At 35.9% G+C, this 24887-nt stretch overlaps 1 protein-coding gene across 3 annotated transcripts in view; it reads right to left on the reverse strand.

Annotated features, from left to right (window-relative positions):
• The window catches only part of LOC116841223, a 515039-nt gene that overhangs the window by 59295 nt on the left and 430857 nt on the right, over positions 1–24887 (reverse strand). For all 3 annotated transcript variants that reach the window (XM_032808907.1, XM_032808910.1, XM_032808909.1), the window contains 4 exons: positions 17220–17319; positions 16980–17132; positions 10640–10777; positions 4107–4312 (listed from right to left, as the gene is read on the reverse strand). In XM_032808907.1, coding sequence (XP_032664798.1) covers positions 4107–4312; positions 10640–10777; positions 16980–17132; positions 17220–17319 — 597 coding nt within the window. The remainder of the gene's footprint in view (positions 1–4106; positions 4313–10639; positions 10778–16979; positions 17133–17219; positions 17320–24887) is intronic.

Raw genomic sequence — 24887 nt, forward strand, 5'->3', positions numbered from 1 at the left:
ACACGCTTCCGAAATGTTGAAGAAGTGCGAGAATGGGTGGACGAATGGATTGCTTCGAAACAAACATCGTTTTATCGAGATGGTATCGCCCAGTTGCCAGAAAGATGGCAAAAAGTTGTAGAAAGTGATGGAAAATACTTTCATTGAAATAATTTAAATAAATTTTTTACAATAAATGCTTTTTCTCAGTATTTTTTGGGCGGAAACTAAGTTAAGGTCCTAATAATAGTTACCAACCATCTGGTAACAATAGCAAAATGATTAGTAGAAGAATTCATTTAGTTTCTTCATTTAGTTGGACCAATTAAATGGTTTGCTAAATAATACCAAATAATTTAGTAGTAATTACTGAATAGTGCGACTATTGGCAAAGTATTCAATCACATTTCACTAAGCAATTTGTTAAATAAAACCATATTGTTTAGTAATACTTTCTATTGGGTTAGATTAATGTAACATCATAGAACAGATCTTTTACTAAATAGTTTGGCAATTATCAAACTATTTTGTAATTATTATCAAATTATTAGATATTAATTACATCATTTGATTAGATCAATTGAATCTAATTGAAGACTGTTTCACTACTTATTTTGTAATTATTATCAAGCAGTAACAGCAATTATTATCTGATACTCATTACCAAATATCGCACTGAAACGTTCAACCAAATACATTTGTTAGCAATTAGTAGACCTCTTTTCAGTGTGATAAGGGAGACCGCGAAGGGGAAGTCGCGAAGCGAGCGAACAAAAGGGGAATCGTGAAAAGACCGCAGAGAGCTTTAGACGAGTTTTGACTTTTGAGAATTATTATGTTCGATTACGATTACTTGTGCATATAATAACTTATCGGTCAAGAAATCATATCACGCATATTACTTTTGTCTTTCTTTTTTCGTCTCTTCATTTACTTCACTTTTACAAGAACTTCAACAGAGGTAAAATTTAAATTTCAACTTTGGATGTTATCGTTATTATTCTTTACGCCGGAATCAACGCAAGCATAAGCAAACACGTTCGCTTCGCTGCGCTACGTTCTCGAGATAAAATGATACGTAAGTTTGAATTAGTAAAAAATCCGTGCAACACAGAGGAATTACGTTGTCACGGCGGCCGAATGGAATTAAACTGAAAGTTCACAGAACGCTTCTGTAAAATTCGCGTATCAAGCTAAATAAATAAATTGCCGGGGCGGTGAGACGTCTGCTTTTATATTGTACTTTCAGAACGCCCGACTCGATTCAAAAGGCAGGTTAATCGCCGAGAAATTCTCCATATTATGTGATAATTCTCCACTCCATTTAGTTTCACGATCCCTAATTTATTAAAATCAGTCATCCTCATGTTTCAACAAGACAGGCGCAATTTGTCACGTGTCAACAATAAACAGCGCAATTGTGGCAGTTATAATTAAATCATATAGATGATCGAAACCTCATTTCAATGTTATTATCAAATAACTTATCTCTCAATAATTTACAGTTTCGAATGCAACACCTCTATTATTTATCATTGTTATTATGATCGTTCACTAATATTCCTCTTTCATGTATCTCGTACATCGTCAAAGATACATGCTAAAATAATTCTGTAATTAATTATGCAGTTTCAACATTCAAGATCATCGAAACAACGTGTTTACAAGAATTAACAATACGTTATCTTTCCTGAGAAAAAGTTGGATTATGTAAATAAAATAGAGTTTTTATATTTTCAATGCGTTCTCGCGATAAATACTCTCTAATGAGCACACTCTAAAGGTATTCTAATGAGAAAAAGAGGCATCTGTGCGACTTATGTCGTATTTTAAATAATCTGAATAAAAAACACGACGTCTCTCTCTCTCTCTCTGTCTCCCCCCTTCTCTCTTTCTCTCTTTCTCCCGCGCGCGCGAAAAGACCGCGAAGGGGGTGATCTATAACGATCCGTGACGATCCACCAGGTTGCATCGCGATGCCGCACGTACAGAATTGCAATTACATCGGTCGAACAAACGACACAGGATGGCTCTTATCGATCCCTCTCGACCTCGTCGAGTTGTAAAGCACGGCGAATGCAGGCGAGTGTTGCATTCAGCCAGTAGATAAGTCATTTAGATACGAAGAAATTGCATCTCCCACTGCGTTCCAGGAGTGCATCATGCCGAGCGCATCGGCGGTAATGCTTCGTGCGCTTCTGTCTATTACGGGCAGCTTATGCGCCGCGACGTGTATACATGTACATGGAGAAAGAGAGAGAGAAAGAGAGAGAGAGAGGGAGGGGGTAGGAAGGTAGCTAGCCGACGAAGTGGAAATTAACGGCAATAAATTTTCCGGCTCTCCCGTGTGAATTTCATCGTAACTTTTCGAGCTGTCAATGTTAAATATCTCGGCGAATTAGAGGCCGAATTAAATTCATTTTAAAACGAAGTTAAGGAAATATTAGCTATGAAAGTAAAGTTTTGTTACTTAATTAGTTCTCTCCTCCCTCCTGCCTTCCCCCTCCCCCGTTCTCTCTTTCCTCTCTCTTTCTCTCTCAAAATTAAATGTGTCTTTTTAATATTCGATATTAAACAACTTTCTTAACAGATTTAGCTCGAGTTGAAATTTTCGTTATGGAAAAGTCGAGTTTTCATAAATTTAGAGGACTAGAATAAGAGTGGAGGAAAGAGAAAGAGATATTGTTTAACACGGGCGCCTATTTACTCCAAGCTATTCTCCAAGGCGTTTGCGCGAAAACTCCAGAGACAAGTCAATTTCACAATGCAACAACGCAAACAACGAAAGTCTCATAATTTCGAACTCTTACTGCCGGCAAAGATTTTGATATAATACGAGGTACTGTGAAAACGCGAAATATGCGAGATTGTAGGATTATTGTTGCAGCAAGAAGGATAACGAAACGATCGTTCTGAAACTAGTTTATTGACCCCTTGCGTTGAAACTTTCGAACATTGATATTTCGTGAGGCGAATATGCATGTTGTGAATTACAAGGCTTGCCTTAACTTTATTATTTTATAATAAAAAATAATAAAGAAATTTAAGAAAAGGAACACTTGCATGATTGTACGTGTGAGTCGATTTAAAATGTATATTGTCGTTCTGTTTAAACTCCCCGTCAATTCAAATTCTATTATCTAAATACGTTAAGGTTTTCTCATTGCGGTCATCTTAATTTATTACGTTAGAAGCGAGGAAATACAGGCTAGAAATATTTGCAGAATTTTGAAATAAAAATGATATGTTCATAAAATGACACTTGAGATCGACGGAGCACATTTGTAAAATAGTTGGAATATTTTTCTTTTGCTCTGACAATGAGTAAATAATTGTAAAATTAACTGTTTAAACTCCCCGTCAATTCAAACTCTATTATCTAAATAAGTTAAGATTTTCTTATTATGGTCATCTTAATTTATTACGTTAGAAGCGAGGAAATACAGGCTAAAAATATTTGCAGAATTTTGAAATAAAATGATATGTTCATAAAATGACACTTGCGATCGACGGAGCACATTTGTAAAATAGTTGGGATATTTTTCTTTTGCTCTGTCAATGAGTAAATAATCGTAAAATTAACATGACGTACAAACTTCCTTTTTAACCTATTTTTTATTATGATTTTGTTATGTTATTTATTTATTGATTGTCAGAGCAAAAGGAAAATATTCGGATTATGTTGCAGATCTGCTCGATCTATTGTGTTGTTTTGTGTCTTTTTATTTCAACGTATTTTGTAAGAACTTTTAGCGCGTTTTCACATCTGATCTCATCAATTAAGAATTCCGCGGCGAGAGATCAGGATAATCTTCAATAATCATTGGTTTCTAATAGCAATTTATTCAGTAAAATAAATGAAGATATAGAAGAGAATTACGTATGACAACTCGAAAGTTCAGGAAAAAGATATTTTAATTTGGTTGCCCCAATAATATTTAGCTGATATCATCCAGTAGTAATGAATTTCTCTGGAACGCATGTCCCCACAATAGTGAAGAGGTTAAATAGACGTATGCGGTCTCGTTAATTAAGTGCCAACGCAAGGAGGTTAATCTCGATTGTAGGGTGGGACTGAAATTTCGGGCTCGTGGACGATGAGTCCCAAGCCAGGATTTTTCGCTTACCGACGCAGGGATTCACCCAGAGTAACCGTTGCCAACCCAAACAGTCGTAGAGCTGGGTGAGTTCGGTGCCCTTGCAGGCGCAATTGGTGCGAAGCTCGGTGCCGAGGATGCCCAGCATCGCTTTTCTGCATTCCGAGGTCGGTCCGGCGCACTTCTTCGTCACGCTGTCAACCGCGCAATTCTGCTCATAATATTCCAGCCTGAGCCTGAGAAAAAGTCGAAAACACTCAGGATATTAATCGCCCAGCTGCGTCGCTTGTCGCTATGCTAGCAATGCGCAATAGTCGACGAAGCGGTCGCGTTGCGAGAATAGCGATATCAATCCCCCCCGTTCCGCAAGCTCCTTTCTCGATTCTCAGTCGCGCGTGAGAGATAGAAAGAAATTTTCTTCCATCGATATTTAACACTTTCGCGAGGCAAGGATATTTGATTGTTCAGGATAATTTTCCAAGCTCTATTTCTTATTATTTTGTGATCGTAACAGCAGGTGATAAGCAAAAGTTTGAAGAAAAGAATATCACGGACAGGGCAGTCATATAGATATTATTTAGAAATGCAAAAAGATGTATAATATATACGAAAAAATAAATTGGGTCTTGTATGGTACGATCCTTGACGTTTGCATGTTCAGTAAGCAGATGAGATCGGGGCTGGTTGAGCCAAAAGTACTGTTGGCCATGTGCTTTGCTCGTGTATTTATCGTAAGAGTGGAAACGGAATCGCAAAACATTCCTTTCAGAACGCAAGTACTTTTCCTTGGTTCTTTTTTCATTAAAATCGGAATTCTTTTGCAGTTAAAAAGTCGAACAAACAAATTTAGAAACATTCTCTCCGCGTAGTTAATTGCAAAACAACGTTTTGGCAAACTATTCGGGAGTAGTATCAACTGAATTGACCGAGCTGCGATTTCGGGATGCACAAACATGATTAGCTTGATTCGATAAAAAAAAGTGCGCGTATCGCAGGGTCGCGAATTACCAAGTGATACCTTCGAACAATCATCGAGCGTATCCGTGCGGTCATCGGTGACATACTGGGTGGTGACCGAGGGGACTAATGCAGCAACAATGGGCAATCGCTAGGTGTACTCTCCCGATGACCAAAGGGACCGCTGGCGCGACAATTGATATGTACCCATAATCAATGCATATATACCAGGAGTGTAACGCGAGCATTGTTCCCGTAGGAACGTTTCGTCCGAGTTATGCGACTTTTAAGTGCAACAATGATCCATGTAATGATCATCGGAAGTGTCGGCATGTGCATAATGACGCGTGACACGCGGGCTGGTGGATATTTTTTCAACGCGCTTCATTCGTTCTGTGAAAGCTCCCGTCGATCGATTTGTGTCGAGATCAACGTTTTCTCGAATAGAGTAGTACTATATATACATATATATTCTATATAATATATATACATAGAGTGGTATTCGTTTTCAGATAACGGAAACGCATTGTGTTTGGGTTAAACTTACTCAGACACAACCTGCAGAGCTAGAGTTAAACTTACCTCGCGAAATCAAATCGAGTCGGTTTCGACATCCGCCTCGAAAATGGTACCTGTTTATTTAGAGATTAGTCGGTCTTGTTTCCGCAAATAAGAAATTTGAAATAAGAAAGAGAGAGAGAGGGAGAAAGATGAAGAAGCAGATGGAGATAGAAATGGAGCTTTGGGAATGATGATAGTATATTGGGGGTGGTGATGACGTTGGGTATAGTGATGGCGCGTCGGAGATGAAGATGGCTTGTTGGGAATGGTAATAGTAATGTTAGGGATCATGATAGTGCGGCATCATGATAGTTAGGGATGGTGATAGCTCGTTGGGGATAGTGATGACCATTGAGAATGACACGTCGGGGACAGTGATGGCGCGTTAGCGATAGTGATGACTGGTTGGGGGTAGTGCTGACTCGTTAGGAATGGTGATGGCTTGTTGAGTATAGTAATGGTGCGTTGGGGATGAAGATGGCGCGTTGGAGGTAACAATAGAGATGAAGATTGTGTGTTTGTTATTTTTTTTTCTTTTTTGTTTTTGGTGCAATTTAATATATACCTCTATTTGTAACTAGAAATATACATGTACATATCGATAGAACAATTAGACCAGCAGAACGAGTATTCTAGATTGTTAATGTATGTCAGCACTATTCTTGACAAAGTCTGCATAAAAAGGAAGTAACAATGTCACGTGATTAAATGTATACATGGTCAGTCTCAAAACAATCACTCATGAATGAAAGAACCTTATTACTCATAGTATAATTTGAAAAAAAAAATAATTATTTGCTTATTGATTAACGCACAAAACTGGAATCTCTATATTAAGAAATAAAAATTCCGAATATATCGATTGAAATCGATACAGAAAGCGATAAAATTAAAATTCATCAAGACATCTTGAAGTTCAAGAAAGCATCAAGGTGCGAAACGTGCATCGACGGCACAGAGCAATCGTTCGTTTTTCCGTCGCGCGTCCGTAGGTGTCTCCAAATGGCAAAATTAAAAACGGATTCGTTCGCCCTCGGCGATAAATCAATTAAAACGCCGAATCGGGTACATTGCGTGCATGTGTGAGTGCGCGAGTACGTGGGCGCGTGTTTTAATTTAATCCATCTCCGCGAGTGCGCGTACACACGATCTGACGCGCGATCGCGCCTCTTCTTCGCTCATTTTAATCCGCTCCGTTACTCGCACTGTTTTTTTTTAACGTACTTATAAACGTTCGAGGTATATTTTGCTTCCCAATATAGTACGTTGTATCTGAAATTGTCGTTGTTATGTCTAACATTTTTGTTATTATATCTGATGTTTTATCAGTATCGGACATATTCTATATCGTTCCTTTTAAGCGAGACAACTACGAATATTTCGGTTTGTAAATGTAGTATTTGCAGGAAAAATTTGTTAATTAACTTAATGCAAGTTTCTCGTACGACCAAGAGCGAATTTAAATTTGGCGAGAACCTCATTTGCAATCTAAATAGAATTCTTCAGTATAATATTAATACATTTATTATTTGTATTATGCATATGTTATTGCTGTTTTGCGAGTTTTATGCGGATTCTGTAGATTACGTAAATATCAGGTACTCCGATGTGCGCTTAATTAAGAACGTTCATTGCTTGTGATTTTATTTAGTCGATACGAAACTCTCAATGTAAAATTGTTAATTAAATTGATCGAATGTTAAGCTTTACGAACTTGGGAGAATAACAATAGCCGATTGATGCACTGACAATTAAAGCAGTGTATTTAACGGACATAAATTATTTGTTGCCGCTCATATAAATTTATTCTAAATAACGCAAAGATTATTTTTATCGTATCGATGTGAAGCAAGAACACAAAATGTCATGCACGAGGAAGATACTGTGGAAGGTCCGTAGCTGAAATTTGTTTTACATTGCCTCAAGAGGTTGTAGGACCTCGACAGGAATAAAAATTAGGTAAAATTTGAGGAGCTGTAAAACAGTGTAAATTAATAAAAGCGTACATTTTTTGTTATGCATGTTTATTAACAATATTTTTATATAAAAAAAATTAGATCGTATGATGAATATTAACATTACTGTGTCTATTTCAATTTTGTTCTGTTAAAGAATCATGCTATGGTAATCATTTATAACATCAACAGGAATGATTTGGTATCAATACAATTTTCTTATTTATTAGAGTTGTAGTTATCGGTTCACACGACACTGTTCGTAAATTTCAAAATCATTCCTGGTTTATTTATTTTACAAGCTCGAATTTTTAATGAAAAGATTAAATTTGAATTTTTGTAATTTTTACTTTGCGAAATATTTTTTTTTTTTTTCAAAATCCGTTCCGAAAATTAATAATTATAACCCTAATGTGTAAAAATAATGTATTGATACAGATTTAAAATTACTTCTATTGAGACCAAGATGGTTACCGAAACATAACTCTTTTGCAGAATAGAATTGAAATGGATCACACAGTGATGTTAATATTCTCTACAAAATTTAATTTTTTTGTATTAAAATATTGTTTTTTTAAGGAACATATAACAAAACATTCATTAAATTCCTATTAATTTATAACTTTTTACTCCAAATTTTACCCCATTTTTACTCCTGTCAGAATCCTTAAAGTAACCTTTTAATTCGTGAGATTGCAAGACTCGTAAGACGGATTCATGGGATTCACGTTGTCTCGCATGTCATGTCTAGTGCCAAGCGGCGGACTGATCGAAAATTAGACAGTAATCAATAATGGATGGCTGACTCGCAGCGGAAACTCACTAAAACTGAATTGCACTGACAGTTTCAGTTAACTAATTCCGAATAGATCTGATTCGCCGTTGCTCTTTCTCTGTCTCCCTCTCCCACTCTCTTTCTCTCTCTCTCTTTCTCTCTCGCAGAATTACAGTCTACACTGTAATATAGACGAGTAGACACAGCGAAAATGGGGGAGAGGGAGGGAAAGTAAATTCAATTAACTTGGACTAGAGCTAATCGACATTGATGCAACTCTCCTAACGATCGAGAGAACTTAAATATTTCACTATTACAGATGACCCAGCAAACTGGTTTTAACTTTAACGATATTCACTGACTGATCTGACTAAAAGTAGTGCCTCTTGTAACGATTTCATAGAATGTCGAGGCGGTCGGTGCTTTCCGGCTTGTATAAACGTCAAGTACATGCAATCATTATGCTTCCGTCCCCCGTCGCTGTTTAATATTCCTGGAGTTTATGCAAAATCTATTCTCCGCCTCGCGCAAGATGTACGCGCCGTTAGAGTTTTCACGCGATTCGCACGCGCAAGATATCCAGCACAACCCGTTAAATCACGAGGACACGTTCTCGTGAGGAACCGCCGCGCACTTTAAGGGATGAATAACTCGCCGCCACACGCCGAGATAAAAGTTGTCCTAGAGCTCCCGTGAAACCCGTCCGCGCGATTCTCTCGCCGAGTGAAAATCGTCGCAACCGCCGGAATCGACACGTAAAATAGTAATGTCCAATTAAGGCCGACGCGATCTTATCTTGCTGAGTAAACCTAGCGGGGCAGCCGATTAAACACCGCAAACACAGTGTCCCTTATTTTTTCTCGCGGTCCCGTCGGAACTTTTTCAATTTTAAAGTTAAATCGCGATTCAACAAGATTTATCCACGCGCTAATGTAATATTTCCTTAGCTTAGGTGAGGACGTTCGTTCGTCCTCTCGCAGGACCATGAGAGTTCGCGACCATGAGAGACGACGCATCCTTCACCCTCCAGTCTCCGTAGCGCGCTATGGACACAGTTATCGCCTTTTTGCCCGAGAAATCCGTTCGAGCAAACTGTTTTATCTCATGTGAGTTTTTCGCATTATTTTATGAGATTCAATGAAACTTTTATCATGGAAGAACCGACATGTGAAATCTCCTGAGAATTTATGGGCAGCTCTTAATAGCTTCTCAATAGTATCCAAGATGAGTGTCTCAATTAATGATCGTATTCCAATTAATAAGAGTTACGATATTAATGCTATTTCTTAACTCTGTTAAGAAGAATTCTCTGAAGAAGAATTCTGTACCAATTTGTGATATTTGAATAAGGACCTTTATTAATAATCTTATTTTTAATTAGGTTAATCACCTTATGTGGCAAATTGGGACAAAACTGTTATTTTATTAAGTGCTACATCAACCACTCGTGAGAAAATATTATAAGTAAGGTAAACTCTTGTCTTATACAGAGTATTTCAGATCATCCGTCCATCTCTTTTATTTTGAAAAGAAGTGACGCTAGGAAGTTGGGAAAAACATGTTTACTATAAAAGAACCAAGATAGTTACAGATGTTCGAAGTGCCTGTCACCTTGATAGAGACATTTTGAGTCATTTCCGAATGATATTAAATTTTTTTTTCAAGCAAAAGTTGTTTCTGTCTAAAATTCTATCCAACGATATTTATTGCCCTATGTTGCTATTTGAAATTTTTAAGTTGTCCTCGACTTCCGGTATTTGTGAGGATTTTCCAAAAATAAAAGTTCCACTATTAAAAAATTCAGATAGGCTTTTATGATAAACATATTTTTCCCAAGCATCATCTTTTTTCAAAATAAAAGGAATGGATATGTAATATGAAACACCCTGTATATAAATGAGAAAATATAACACATTTAAAGCCCTAAATGTTCAAGTTTCCCAACAAAATCAATTTTGTGTACTTAGCTTAACAGGTTTATTAATTAATTGATCAATTTATTTCCACGATGAGGTAACTCGGTTACTAATTGGGACACTCGCCTTAACTAAAGAAAGAGAAGAAAAAGGAAATAGACGTCCTGAAGTAATCGCCGATGTTATCAGGGGGTTTTGTTCTTGATATCTATCGACGTTGTGATAAGTTATTAGCTCTACCGTTGCATTCATGTATCGCTTTCAGCTACTTCACTTTCGCGCGCTTAACCGCAATGTCTGTTTTTATTCGTAATCCGCGACGCGACGCGCGCGCGCTAGCGCGGGTAATTCATGGAGAAACATGCAAATTTTCGAGCGCGCGATGCACCTCTTCCTCACCTGCAGCCCTTGTTCTCTTTGCAAGTCTCAGCCAGGCTGTGACACGTCGGCATTTCGGCGCCGTCGACGCGCTGCACGCACGCTGGATGCATTTTCTCCTGTGCCACTATGCACTCGTCCTTTTTGCCATCCGTTTTCCTGCGACACGAGAAACACAAACTTACGTTCATACGAATTATCAACATACTCTGCAACACTGAAAAAATACACAAGCGGCATTTTATAATAACGTAGCGTCTCCTCTTACCGAGAGCCTCTCTTCGATCGATTCTCTGTGAATGTCAGGTCAATCAAACAGTTCGCTTCGATTTTCACTACGTACATTTATGCGATACCGGCAACAGCGCTGATAATATTCTGTTGGCAAAACGTTGGCAAGGAATTGCTCACAGAACAATTGACTTGGCTGATGAGTGATTTATTTTCATTGAATGCAACAAAGTCAAATTTCATTAAAAAATTGAACTAAACTGTCAATATCAACCCGATAATTCGAATCATTTCTATCTCGATCACGAGATAGAAGATAATTCGAAGATAATACGCCGTCTTTGGTATACTTCCAGTCGTGCGAAATAACAATATCGATGCGATAATCGTCGGCTCAGCCGGCAAAACAGACTTTGCGCGGCGCGCATCAATCGGACTGGGCGCGCATTTTATTCGGCCACGGTTTTGCATTCTGTCGTCCGTTCGATTCTTATTTCGAGACGGACGCTTGGACAAAAGGGACTTGACGAAAGGAAAAAGAAGAACAAGATAAAAGAAAACGCCACGAGGATCCGGGAGGATAAAAATAAGACGCTAGGCGGGAGCGCGAAGTTTCCGCATTGTTTCGCCGCCGAAAGCCACTTAAAAGTTAAAGGAGCCTCGTTAAAAAGGACGAGCATCTCCTACGGAGTCACCTTCCCACGCGAGATATTAGGACTGCCTTGAGGATTCCGTCGAAGTCGTCATCGCGGAATCTCCAAGTTGGACTTGTCTTGACTCTCCTCCGAGGATCTCGCGGATGTTATAATCGACTTTCGGCTTGATTTCAATTTTTACTCCCATTTCATCTATACGGATTTATTTTTTCCAAGGCACATCGTCCAGATTATAGACATTATCTTCACAGAGGAATTTGCAATTACCTTGAGATGGGGTAAATTTATATCCGCGACTTAGCTTCTGCGGCAGGAAAATTGTAACGTCATTTAGTACTTAGAAGGAAGGTAATTTCGCAGTCATGAAAATCCCTCCGTATTAATTAATATAATAATACTAATCCCTCTTAACAAATACACACACATCCAGGATGTCCCAAATTCTTTTCTGTAACGTTCGTAGGAACGTAGAACAAGTTGAGGTGAACATAAAAGTCCTTTACTGTTTTGCAATATTCGCAATAAATCTTGAAATATTAATTAAAAAAGTTGATAAATAATCGATATGGTAGATTTAGTAGAAATGTAGTGGCGCTATCTGCTGTTGTATACTTATTCATCATGCTAAACTGAACAAAAAAGTCCTCTATCATTTTGCAAATGATAATACAGACTTTTAGATATTAATTTTAAGAAAATTGTGTATTATCGCGCACAAATAGATAATAATTTTCTTTCATTAATAACTAAAAATCTACCTGGTATTTATAAAATGATAAAGGACTTTTTTATTTGGTCTAATGTACAGGCAGATAACGGCACATGTCGCTATTATAGCTCATCTATCATGTCGCGCGTGATCATTCACCAATTTTCTTTAATTAATATTTCGATTATTATTGCAAATATCGCTAAATGATACGGAACTTTTGTATTCACCTCAATCCGTTCTACATTCCCACAAAAATTGCGGAGAAGAGTCTGAAATACACACACACATACGCACACATACTCTCTCTCTCTCTCTCTCTCTCTCTCTCTCTCTATATATATATATATATATATATATATATACACATATATACACATATATACATGTATATATATACATATATAAATATATAACTGTTCTGGATTATAATTTTTCTCTCGACGTAGAATTGCACGAAAGCTGTTGCCTATTTTTTTTTGTCAAGTTGCACGTGTGCTCATTAAATTAACCCCACCGTATCATACGCGTGTATTCGTCGTTTCACAAAAAAAGATTTGCCGCAGTAATTATTTTCTCGAAATAATTAGCCATCCATAACAGTATTTTACTGCAGCCGCGTTAAAAATACGTTGGCATATAAGACACGACGGATTAAGTGCGCTGTTATTTATACACGATAGAAATCACGTTTGACCTGCGATGTCTCGTTTACAATTGCGTCAGAAATTTCCATCAGTAGAACGCAAAATGTTCTTTAAAAATGTCCTACGCGAAAAGTTTCTTTTTATTAATATAAATAAAAAGAACAAAAAGGAAAGTATCAAAGACACGCAATAAAATATTGACGCGCCCACGAAAGATCGCGACCTGTTATCGCGCAACTCGACATGTTCTACGACTTTCTGTAATTTGTCGCATGATTTATTCAAAACACACCCAACGCTATCGATCTCATTCTCTCTTTTCCTCCCTCTGGCCCTCTGTCAGCCTTATTCGTCCCTGTAATACCGCCGCGTTCCTTATTATTACTTCCGTTTCAGCACAACTGAATGCATGATGCACACCGGGCATGATGATCTGGCATTCCTGTCAGTTAAACGTATCGCATTTTCTTTTTCGACATGTCGGCCGGTCGGCACTGTGCGCGCAGCCGGATGCAATGCGCCCGTTGCAACAGCGCGCGCTACTCAGCATATGCATCCCAGCCGCGCATTGTTTCGCGTAGCGTCCAAAGTTCCGGGGATCCGATCGGTCCGATACGTCAAATTTCGGTGGATTTTTGCGACCGTCCGGCGACCGTGCGCTCGCTATTAGAACGCGGCAGATTTCGAATCACGGCAGAAAAATGTTTCTGGAATTCGCCAACGAGAGAAAAAGGATTCCGATGCGCAACAGCGTAGAAAAGTAATATATAGCGCCGAATGGAGAATAAAAGCACGTTATTCTTTCCTCTCAAGGAGAAGGAAATGCTCTTTTAGAATATTTATAGATTTTCCGGATATTTTAATATTCAGAGGTTAAAATACCTTCAGCGCGCGCGTAGAAAGTTTAAATGCAACATCCCGTAACTCTCTCGTTTTTAAATATTTCATTACGAAATTTTGCATGAATCCACAGCATATATTAATAAAAATATTATGTAAATTAGAAAACGCAAGATGAAATAATGACGGAACGGCAGCCGTTTAAGAAGAACATTTTTTTCACATTGTCTCGCGGGCCTGATAACTTATTCTAAACATTTCTGAATGGAAGAAGGAAAATATATTTTCAATATGCAATAAATTTTTTAGGTGTTATCACAACCAATTTTTTATTTTAAAAAAATTGCGACTGTACTAACCTGTAAAAGCTTATTTCATAGAGAAATGCTTTTTCTTAAAGACATTTTTATAATTTTGATTCGAAAGATTATTTAAAAAATTAACTAGGATAGCATATAAAGAATTTATTGTAGATTAAGAATATATTTTCTTTTTTTCGTTCAAAGATTTTTCCAGAAATGATTAAGCCTATCATGAAAATAAGAGAGGTTCGAAACGGCTGTTGTTCCGTCATTATTTTGTTTTTTGTTTTCTAATTTATCAACATTTTTATCAATGTATAATGTAATCTAAAATATCAAATTTCATAATAAAATATTAAGAAGTTCCAAGATATTAAATTTAAACTTTCCATGTGCGCGGGCACAGGTGTTTTACCCCCTTAAGGAGGTTGTAAAGCTCAGTGTCGTATTTAGAGTGGTGCAAGAGGATTATTGATAAAATTATTATTTATCGAACAAAATTATACGTTTTTACATTCATTTTATTATAAAAATAATTAATGCTAATTTGGGAGACTAAATTGGGAGATAGATATATGTGCACAATATTATAAATACGAAAATTTTGTTAATCACCCTTATTAATGTTCCATTTACGCATTAGTTGATTTGGCAGAGATGCATAGATAATAGAAAGAAGTATATAAGTATATTTAAACATATGTATATGTATCTCGAATATTACTATAAAATATGAACTTTCCCCACTGCCATGTATTTTCCAAACGAAATTATCAATAATTCTTAAATTTATGCATAATGTCGATATATAGTCTTTGATATAGAAAAAAAACGGAAGTGGACGTGAGATCGACCATTCCGTTAGATGTCGCTAATTTTCATCGATTTTCCTCTCCTTTTCTTCTTTTTCGCCCTCTTCGCTTCTAAAAACGCGAGTTTATAACGCACCACGTCCTTCGATTAATTCCCAATTAATTTACGACAGTGCCGACGGTTGATCCCGCGTTTCGCGCGCGCGCGCGTGCAGGTGCGCCGTCCCGTTACAATAATCCATAATTAATTCACGTTGCAGCGCACATTGTGTCGCGGCATAGTCGTCCGCGTAGCGCTGTGCGTTAATATTTTAATATGACTTTCTCGTGATAATAAACGGCCAATTAAACATTTAACATCGATGGAATACGGAAAGAATATAGTCATTCTGTCAATACAGAAATATTTGATAAAAAAAATATATATTAAAAATATATATAAAAATATATATTATTAACAACACAAAATATGAGTATGTATGTGTGGAAAACATCAACTGTGTGCATTTTTAAAAAAGAAGCGCACAGATTTATAGGAACTTGAATAATAATAATTAAAGAGAAAGAATGAAAAAGTCCGGGAATCGGAGGGTCACAATATTCCAAAGTGTAATGTAATTAGTAAAAATATAAATCCTTTGATTAAAAATTATAATTGCAAAGTGCATCAAGAGGAACCGCATCGGTGAAATAAAGCGCGAAACACAGAAATGTGAAATTCTGTTGATTTCTGGGGCAATATAAATAAGTTAGTTTCTAAAATATTACTTCACGATATAAATCGTTTCATAAAAAAAAAGATAAGATTGCGAAAGTGTAGGAAAGATAGAACTTAAAATAGTTACGTCATGGAACGAGCTTCGTGAGAATTTGTTGAAACTTGCACTATCATCATCTTACTATGAAACATAATCTCACTGTGCAATTAGAAAAAGATTGGCCATTTGAGAGATGAGATATTTGCAACTAAAGTTGACGTTTCTTATACTTATTCTTTGAGACTAGCCTGCTATTTTTAATTTCTATTTTTAATATTTTCTAAATTAAATATGAGATTTTTTCACGAAAAATTACTATACTGAGAAAAAAATTTACTAAATTTAAAAAAGCGTTTGTTTGGATAGTACTGTGAAGATATTTGTTTAAATTAAGTAATTATTTTCTAAAATTAAAGAAACAAATTTATATTTAAAATTTCTTTATTTGATTTTTGAAAATAATTACTTAATTTAAACAAATATCTTCACAGTACTATCCAAACAAATACTTTTTAAAATTTAATAAATTTTTTTCTCAATGTATGATATTAAAGACTAATATACAGACATTATACATAAATTTCAGAATTATTAATAATTTTGTTTTAAAAATACAATGATGGGTGGAAAATTTATATACTTTATAGTAATACTCGAAATATATATATTTCTATATACACATATTTAAATATTTATATATTTTTTTTGTTACCTGTACATATTTATTAAACAAATTGACGTATAAATAAAGCACTTATCAGAAAAGAAATAAAAAAGTAATAATTTCTTTTGCAATATTGTTTATATATATATATATATATATATATATATATATATTTATTTTAATTTTGTTTCAAAATAATAGTGATACTTTGGTAACGAAATAAATGTATGTAAAATATATCTTGTAAAAAATTTTGTGTTAAATTAACACATCTTATTATGTCCCAATTTATTCATTCTAATTTTTGTGTTAATCTAACATAAAGAAAAAGAAAATATGTAAATAAAAATATGTCAATAATATGTCAAAAAACACGAAAGTGTTAGAAATAGACACTATTGTATCATTTTCATACTTAGGAGTGCTGAATATACTCAACGTAGAATAGCCAAAATAACATAACGATGATATGTTAAATAAAAAATTTACAGTATATTAAAAATTGAACACAAACACATTTCTACGCGGATCGAACATAAAATATTTTTTACCATAAATAGAAACGTAATTTTGATCGGTAAATAGCAAATTTATGAGTGACACGCTTGGATGCGTCATTGAAAATACGGCACTTAGCGACACAACCACCTTAAAGGAGCGTGAGCTTACGTGCAGCGGCAAATTTGGGATGGAATTCTGCGAGGTAAAATCAACGAGGAAAATACCAAACAATTTGACCAACCTGCAGAGGCAGAATGCGATCTCCACGGAATGCTTGTGATGGGCGGTCCTGTAGAAGTGCTGCAACGCTTCCATACACTCGTTTCTGGCGCACGTCGCCGAGTCGCAGTGGTTCAGGATGGGCTGCAGCAGCTCCTTGCATTCCGGATCGTTCCTAAAGAAGTCGTGTCTCGTGTAATTTTTCCGAAGTCTCGTCCGGAATAATCGGTCAATTACCGGCGACGGAAATTTGCGAACTTACTTGCAGGACGTGTAAGCGTGATGGCACGTGCTGGACAAAGTCAGCTTGACCGGCTGCTGAAGCCTGTCGATATCCGACGTGGAGGACGGCACTGCGCTCTCTGCGAAATAAACGATTAGCCGCTGAATAAACCTTACTGGTCCCGTTGTATATAAATATTATGTCGAGATGAATGATGGTTCTTGATCATGGATTACTTTTACGTCAGATAAAATCTATGTATTTGATACGCGCGTTGAACAAAATAGCGATGTCAATCTCATTCTTTACTTTAAGTGACGGCAGAAGCCAATTCTGATTTGAATTTGGGAATCTCCTGGAGCGAAAGCGCGAGACTGCGCGCCTCTGCGTGTATAAGTATAGGGAAACTGGGGCTATATGGCCTCAGGGGGAGTACGTTGCCCTTTTTTAGTATTTATCTTAGGAGGAAAAAAATAGTGGGTACAAAATTACGAAATGGTCTTTTCAGAATATAAATACTTCTCCCTAAATTTCATTAAAATTGAAATAATATTACAGTTAAGAAATAGATAAAACTGATTTGGCAATAACAAAAGTAAATTTTCAAGCTTCTTCAAATTTTGTATTAATATTCTCAATCGTGACTGAATAAAATTAAGCGATGTTACTAGCTAGAATAAAATTTCTTATAAGTGTATGATATACTATTTCTGATGATAAACACAATTTTATCTACTTCATCACATAAATTATCTTTTAATGCCAGCAAATTTATCTATTCTTATATTACAGTTTACCTACATTTACCGTATTATTTGTAAATTGAAAAAATTCTAGAATTCTATGTAGTTGGTTAAAAAGAACTTTTGTATTTATGGGACAGTAAACGATATAATTGCGTGACTATATTGCGTGACGCATATTGATTTGAAATCGAAAAGTATATCTATTCGGCGTGAATTCTTTTGATATTGATCGAATATAAGTATAAAACTGACGACTATAACAACTCTTATATATCAACTTATCTATCAACTCTTATCAATCAAAACTACAATAACTCTGTATCTATATATAAAATAGGTTATCTGTTTCCTGTAGAAACTCCAAAACTTTTTGACTGATCCGGACAAAATGTTGCATACAGTTACTCTCTAGAAAAATGTAGGCTACGTAAAACTTGGACACACTCCATCCCCTCTCCTGATTTCATCCCCTTGACACTTTGTGCCGAGGGGACACACAACGAGTAATTTCAGCTGGTTATTAATAAAAATAACGGCATCTCCAGGCGATATGACGGGCGAAACTTTTCTAATTAGCGCCCTGTAATGCAATTGTATATCAGGTGTGTGCGCGCGCGTGTAATATCAGATGTGTCCGCGTTTGATAAATTGTGAAAAGCATCATCTATCACGGATACGTCTGCTATTGTACGACGCGAACTGGTTCTCTTCCACGCGTAAATTGAAACGCGAGCTCTCCACTAATCGATCGTGGGCATCGAGCGATGTGTGTGCAACACCTTTCCTCGAAAGAGATCGTCATCGGTGTGGTTAAACACGCCAGAGTCCGAGTTCCTCCCGGCTACCAACCGTAATTCACTGTTTGCACAGTGCCACAGGCGGACCCACTTTTCTCCCCCGCCGGGTCATACACAAATAAATGATAAATCATCAGCGCGGCGGATCGAGTTTGCATCGACGTGCCGCCCCGCCACAGGGCAGCGACGCTTATCGTATACCACGTTATTTCCAACCCCGCAAGAATCGCAGGTATCAAATCGGGATCCCGAACATTTCTCGCTGCTATTTACGCACAGCGTCATTAAAGCGTGAAGGAGATTTCTTGAATTAAACGAACATCTCATTAATATAATATCGCGAGAGTAATAATTCAGTATTGTCAAAAGCTCCTATTTTTACTTCACAGAAAGAATTATCCGGAAACGCTGTTACATCTCTCTCTTTCTCTCTCTCTCTCTCTCTCTCTTGAGAGAGAGCATAACGACGAACTATCTCATGTCGAGATCCCTATTAGAATTCCTAGTCCTATTACAAATTTGAATTCGACAAGCTACCGAAGAGAGGGAGGAGATGGTTATCCACCCGATGACGAACGATGGCCATCATTAACCGACATCCTCCCTTCGATTGATGGACACCCGGCGACAGATTTAATGATCGCGGGGGAGGGGGGAAGAGATGGCGGCTCTAGGGTGAATATGGGGTAGAGCAAGCGGGACTAGCTTTTCGGGCGGATGAGGGAGGGGGGAAAAAAAGACCTGGGATTGCCCATGAGGAGAACCGCCCCACCAGATGACTGGCCATAAGTCAGCCGCCGTAGAGAGCATGGCTTCGACGCACTTTATTAAGACAAACGAGCGGTCCGCCAACCCCTCGCGGCCCCTTCGGAGGCCCTTAATCGCACCCCTGAATCGCTCGTGAATTCGTGTGCGAGCGCACTCGTTTCGCAGGCTCGGCGAGCAAAATGTTGGCCGCGATCGCTGTTTAAAGTTTCAATAAATGGCGCGAGAATGGGAATTTGAGGGGAGTATAATTTTCATTCGCGGCGCAGCGACATGGTGAAATTGCGCGCGCCTCGGCACGCGATTAATATCGGCGCTGCGTGCGCGAAGAAATTTTTTAGAAATCTACCTCGCCTCGCTCTGAGCGCGTGTTCTCGTTCACGAGAACCAGCGTGGAAATTAGGCAAATTATGATGTGAACTATATCGATTTTGAAATTCGACATGGTTATTTACGGCTGACCAGCTCTCTCGATATTCTTACATAAATCAAACGATCAAAATATTCATGAGACTTTGAAATATTAAAGGCGATAAATAATATTTTCAAAAAAGCAGCATTTTTCGGGAACTGATTTAAGGAGAACTAAACAGACTTGTTGGAATTTTATATATATATAAATAAGTAATATATTTATATTTAAACAAAAAATTTATTTTTATGTGTGCTTCAAATCGACCATTTTTGCACACTTTACTGGTTTGCGTGATTTACATTTGTACAATAGTCCAATCAAGGAAATGGAAAATTTCATATAAAATAATGTTGCAGTTATAGTCTTTGAATTAAAATTTTTATTTTTGTTTTAGTTCTATTTTTATAAAATAAATATCAAAATTTTACTAAAAAATTTAATTTCTTCTTTAAGGCCAAAGTGAACGACGAATTCCAAAAATGTCGATAACGTAGGGGCGATTGTCAAAACATTATATCAGATAAACAACAATATCAGATAAATACCAATATGATCACAATGTTCTTTTTGTATTCCTTGTACATATAAGATATTGTACAAATGAGTTCTCTCTTTCCTCTATTTTATCATATTTAGAGGAAATCCTAACTATGCATATATGAAAATCTTTCTGCAAACTTTTTATGTGTCAAGCTTCAGTTGTAGGAGTTTACAGCAATGTTCTTTGGAATTTTTCTGAGCGGCGCAAAAGCACGTTAGGCATGTACGAACTGCAAAAGTTTTATATCAAGCAAATATTTACGCTTATTGATAGCTCGAGATGTAAATTTTCAAATTTTTTATCGTTTTTCTCACATATTGAGCAATACAACCACTCATTTCTACACATATTTTCATTGTGTAAAAGTATTTGTAGTTTTGTGCAAGCAATATGTAGACTATGCAGAAAAAGTCAGTATTTTGTCGACAAAGTTTTCAAATATAGATATATATAGATATATATTGATATTTATCAAGTAAAGACCATCGTTAAATAAGTGCTGACATGATGTCACTGTCCATTTACTTTTTTTTTCATATATGCATAATTTCTACATATAGAACTAAATTCTACGTATAGATTCTACATGAATACGTTATTGTCAATATCCCAATACTCGTATTCTCATCAAAATATGCTTTTGATACATTTTCTAATAAATGTAGTCGTTATTATACAAGGTAAATCAAATAAAGAAAGTTTTATAGAAAAGTATTGTATGTAAAAAAACATTATTTCGAAGAAAACATATAATACGACATAGGAATGAATACATTTTTTAGACGCTTTTATATGACAAAAAGAACTTTTATATAACATAAAACTTATTTGAAAGTTAATTCTTATTTTTTAAAAAGAATAGTATGTAAACCGATTTTTCAGGCAATTCTGCGCATAAAAGGATTGAAGTACGTTTATCGAAAAGAGAATCGAAGTTTTTTTTTTATTTTATTCTCCTCTGCAAAAATCTCGTCAAATATCGAATATCTCGTCAAAAGTATTCATTCTTCGGAGATAACATTTACTTATTTGTATAATAATATCTAAGCTAAATATTTATAGAAAAATAAATTACACAATTTGCAATTAATATTTGCAAAAGGAAATCAATGTCATGATAGCAATAATTCCATATCGTTTCTATCCCTGAGTGAGGACCCTTACGGAAAGAAACTATAAGAAAAAATTACTGGGAACAATGTAGGAAAACTATTGAAGTATTTTCAATAGTACTATATGAAGTACTATTGAAAAATATTGAAATACTACTGTATAATTATTATAACACTATTGGAAAACTATAGAAAATCTATTCGTTAATTTTGTAAATAGTTTTAATATAAGTTTTCAATAGTTAAAACAGTAGTATTTTCGTTAATCGACGAAAATACTACTGTTCTAAATAGTTTTCTTATAATATTGTTTCGTAAGAGGAATGCTCTATTTCATTTTTGCATGTACTTTCACCATACAAAAGCATTTTTAATTCGGCTGAGTCAATACAAAATAATATTTGTAAGAAAATGTCGTTGACGTGATACCAACTCCTTTTGCAAAACTTTTCGTATTAATTAGATCAAATTAAAAAGCCTTTTGCATGGTGAAAGTACGTGCAAAAATGAAGCGAAGCATTCCTCAATATGAGACGAAACGATGAGGAACAGTTACACACAAATGATTAATGTCATAATGAACCGTCCATTAGAAAGAACTTATATCATAAATTAATTAATTTTTGATTATTTCAGTATTCTATTCGTATTTAATTTTTGTTCTTTATTTCAGGCAGTAATACATTCAGTTGTGGACAAAAACATGCGACGCGCAAGAGTATTAAAACAATCTGCAAGAAATGTAAACACAGTCCCTTTCCCGTCGTCAACGATTATCGCTCATCACAATGAGCACTGGACGATTTCATAGTCAAAACATTCGCGACCTCCAAGACGGGTAAATTTACTTGTGTATCTCTCACGGACTGTTCCGAAACTTTTCATTCAGTCTCGGGCCAACGAGCGATGCGCGTATGACTGTTACGTGTTTCGGTACGTTATTCATTGTTCCTCTGTACAACCAAAACATCCAAGACCTTTAAGGCGGTCACGTGACTCGCGGACTCTTCCGACTCTTCCCATTCAGTCTCGGGCCGGCGAGCGACACGAGCATGTCACGCGTGTGTCAGTGTCGAGTGATTAAACTATTTCGTCACTTCTTTCGAAACGCATAATTAGTATCTCGTTGGCATCGTGTCATTTAACACGTGTACCTTTGATCAAATCGTGTCTACGCGGGTGTCAGTGTTCAGTGTCAATCACCACGACGGAGCAATCAGGACGAGAAGCCGAAACTGAGAAGGCAGGACGCAAGGACGGCGAGGATAGCGACGCATCATATATTTCCCAGGTGTGCCAAATCATTTATTACGTTTCCGTACCTACCGGAAGTAAAAAATACCTGAGTCGAAATTTAGGCTGGCATTCATAGTTTGCTATCATCCGACATATAATTATAACTTCATTGATTTTCGATTAATCATCAACTTATACCCGTATTTTTTACATTATTTCATACCAGAAACATTGGTCCAAACATCCGCGTAATGGCCCATGAATAGAAATTTAATTAATTATGTTCTCAATCAAAGATCTTAAATAACTTATAACTCTATAAATGTCGGCCTTAGAATATAATATAAATTTTACAAGTGTTGCTTTTTCTGTCTAATAATGCTCCTTCACGATTGCAATTTTGTTTACATCTGTCAATGCTCTTTGGTTCACGATTGTGATCTTGCTCACATTTTCTTTTCCCCAATGTCTACTTAATCCTTTACGGAATCTAAATTTAAATCTTTATTAATTAACAGCATTATTGGACACATAACTGCTATCTTTTCTTTTACAGCTTCATATCAGTTCTTTTAAGAACTGATAAAATCTCATCAAAACTTCCATTAACCTCTTCAGTGGTAATTTAAAATGACTACGCGATTTCCCTCAGGGCGAGTTTTTCTTTTTCATATAAACATATCTAGATTTCTTTTCTCTTCATTGTTGTTTTCTTTGAAGAATTTTGAAAGATAAAATACAAAGTATATCTCATTTGTATTTTATGAATGAAAAATATACAATAATTTTTAAGTAAATCAAAAGAGGAATTTAATATTTTTTCATGAAAATTTTTTAGTTATACCACTTAAGAAGTTTAAAAAAAAATAGAAAAAAAGAAAAAAGAAAAAGTAGGAAGAGATGAGATTGTTTTGTTCTTTTACCCATTCACCCACATATCAATCCTTGTTAAATAATTTAATGTACGCTTATCTGTATAAATTTCGTTCAAATATAGCCAGTTGCCAATCGCGTGTATATATTTTCCAATTAATATATTAATGTACATTAATGATAATACCATATCTCGCTCATTGTTGATTATAATATATCCGTGACGATGAGGTATCGAACAATTATCGACCGGGTTCCGTACAAACACATGTATTTTTTTTAGAGATTTTCCTGTCAGACACTATCAACTATCATGTTTAGCAACTAGCAAGTACGCATCGAATGCATCCGTGCGCGCAATTTTTTCGACATTTCTCCCGCGAAGGGAAATATATCGAGGGAGTTGAATAGCGGTCTCAAGATCCTCTCAAAGTAGGTACTAAGGTAAGTGGTGAGGACGTCGCTTGTATTTCATATTTTGATCTCATTCCTAATTGAAAAGTCGCTTAATAATGTATATAAGAGAACGGGCTTTGCTAAATAGTTAGTTGATCCGAATGACTCGATGACCGTATATTCTCATCTTTTTCGAGATCTGCACATACGTTGTGCATTTTTTAAAGATTTTTCGGCCGAAACAAATGGCGCTGAGCGAGTGTCGGTTTGGTGCATTCGATGCGTCCGGGCGTTTAATTTTTCCAACATTTTCGTCGCGGAAGTGAAAGGACGGTTTTGATCGCGTCTCTACACAGAGAAAAATATCATGCTGCTGCTGAGAAAAATGTTGTTTAATTTATTTTCTTTTTTTTAATAATTTTAATAATTTTCATCTTCAACAAATAATTTTTTTTTATAATAGTCCTAAAATATACTCATTGCAAATTTAAGAAAAACTCATTATTATGTATTCAAAAGAAAAACATTCTCTTTACGAGAACATTATAAAATTTTAACAAAGCAAAAGTTGGTTCAATGCCGAGCAAATCAAATTCTTGTTTTAATTTTATATTCCCGATTGAAATACTAAACTTATTAGGATTCAGAATGTATTTTGAACAAATTTGATGCTTATGACATACTTATGATAGATTTATGTAAACTTATGAAGTACTTGAAATAAATAATATTTATTTGAACGCAGTATGCACTTTTCTCTGTATAGACTTTGTCAGTTCAAAAATATCAGACCGGCAGTCAATGAATGCAATTCTATAAAAATACA

The sequence above is a fragment of the Odontomachus brunneus genome, unplaced genomic scaffold (genome assembly GCF_010583005.1).
Source record: "Odontomachus brunneus isolate Ranch 3 - 2012 unplaced genomic scaffold, Obru_v1 Obru_scaffold_014, whole genome shotgun sequence".
In the NCBI taxonomy this organism is placed as follows: Eukaryota; Metazoa; Arthropoda; class Insecta; order Hymenoptera; family Formicidae; genus Odontomachus; species Odontomachus brunneus.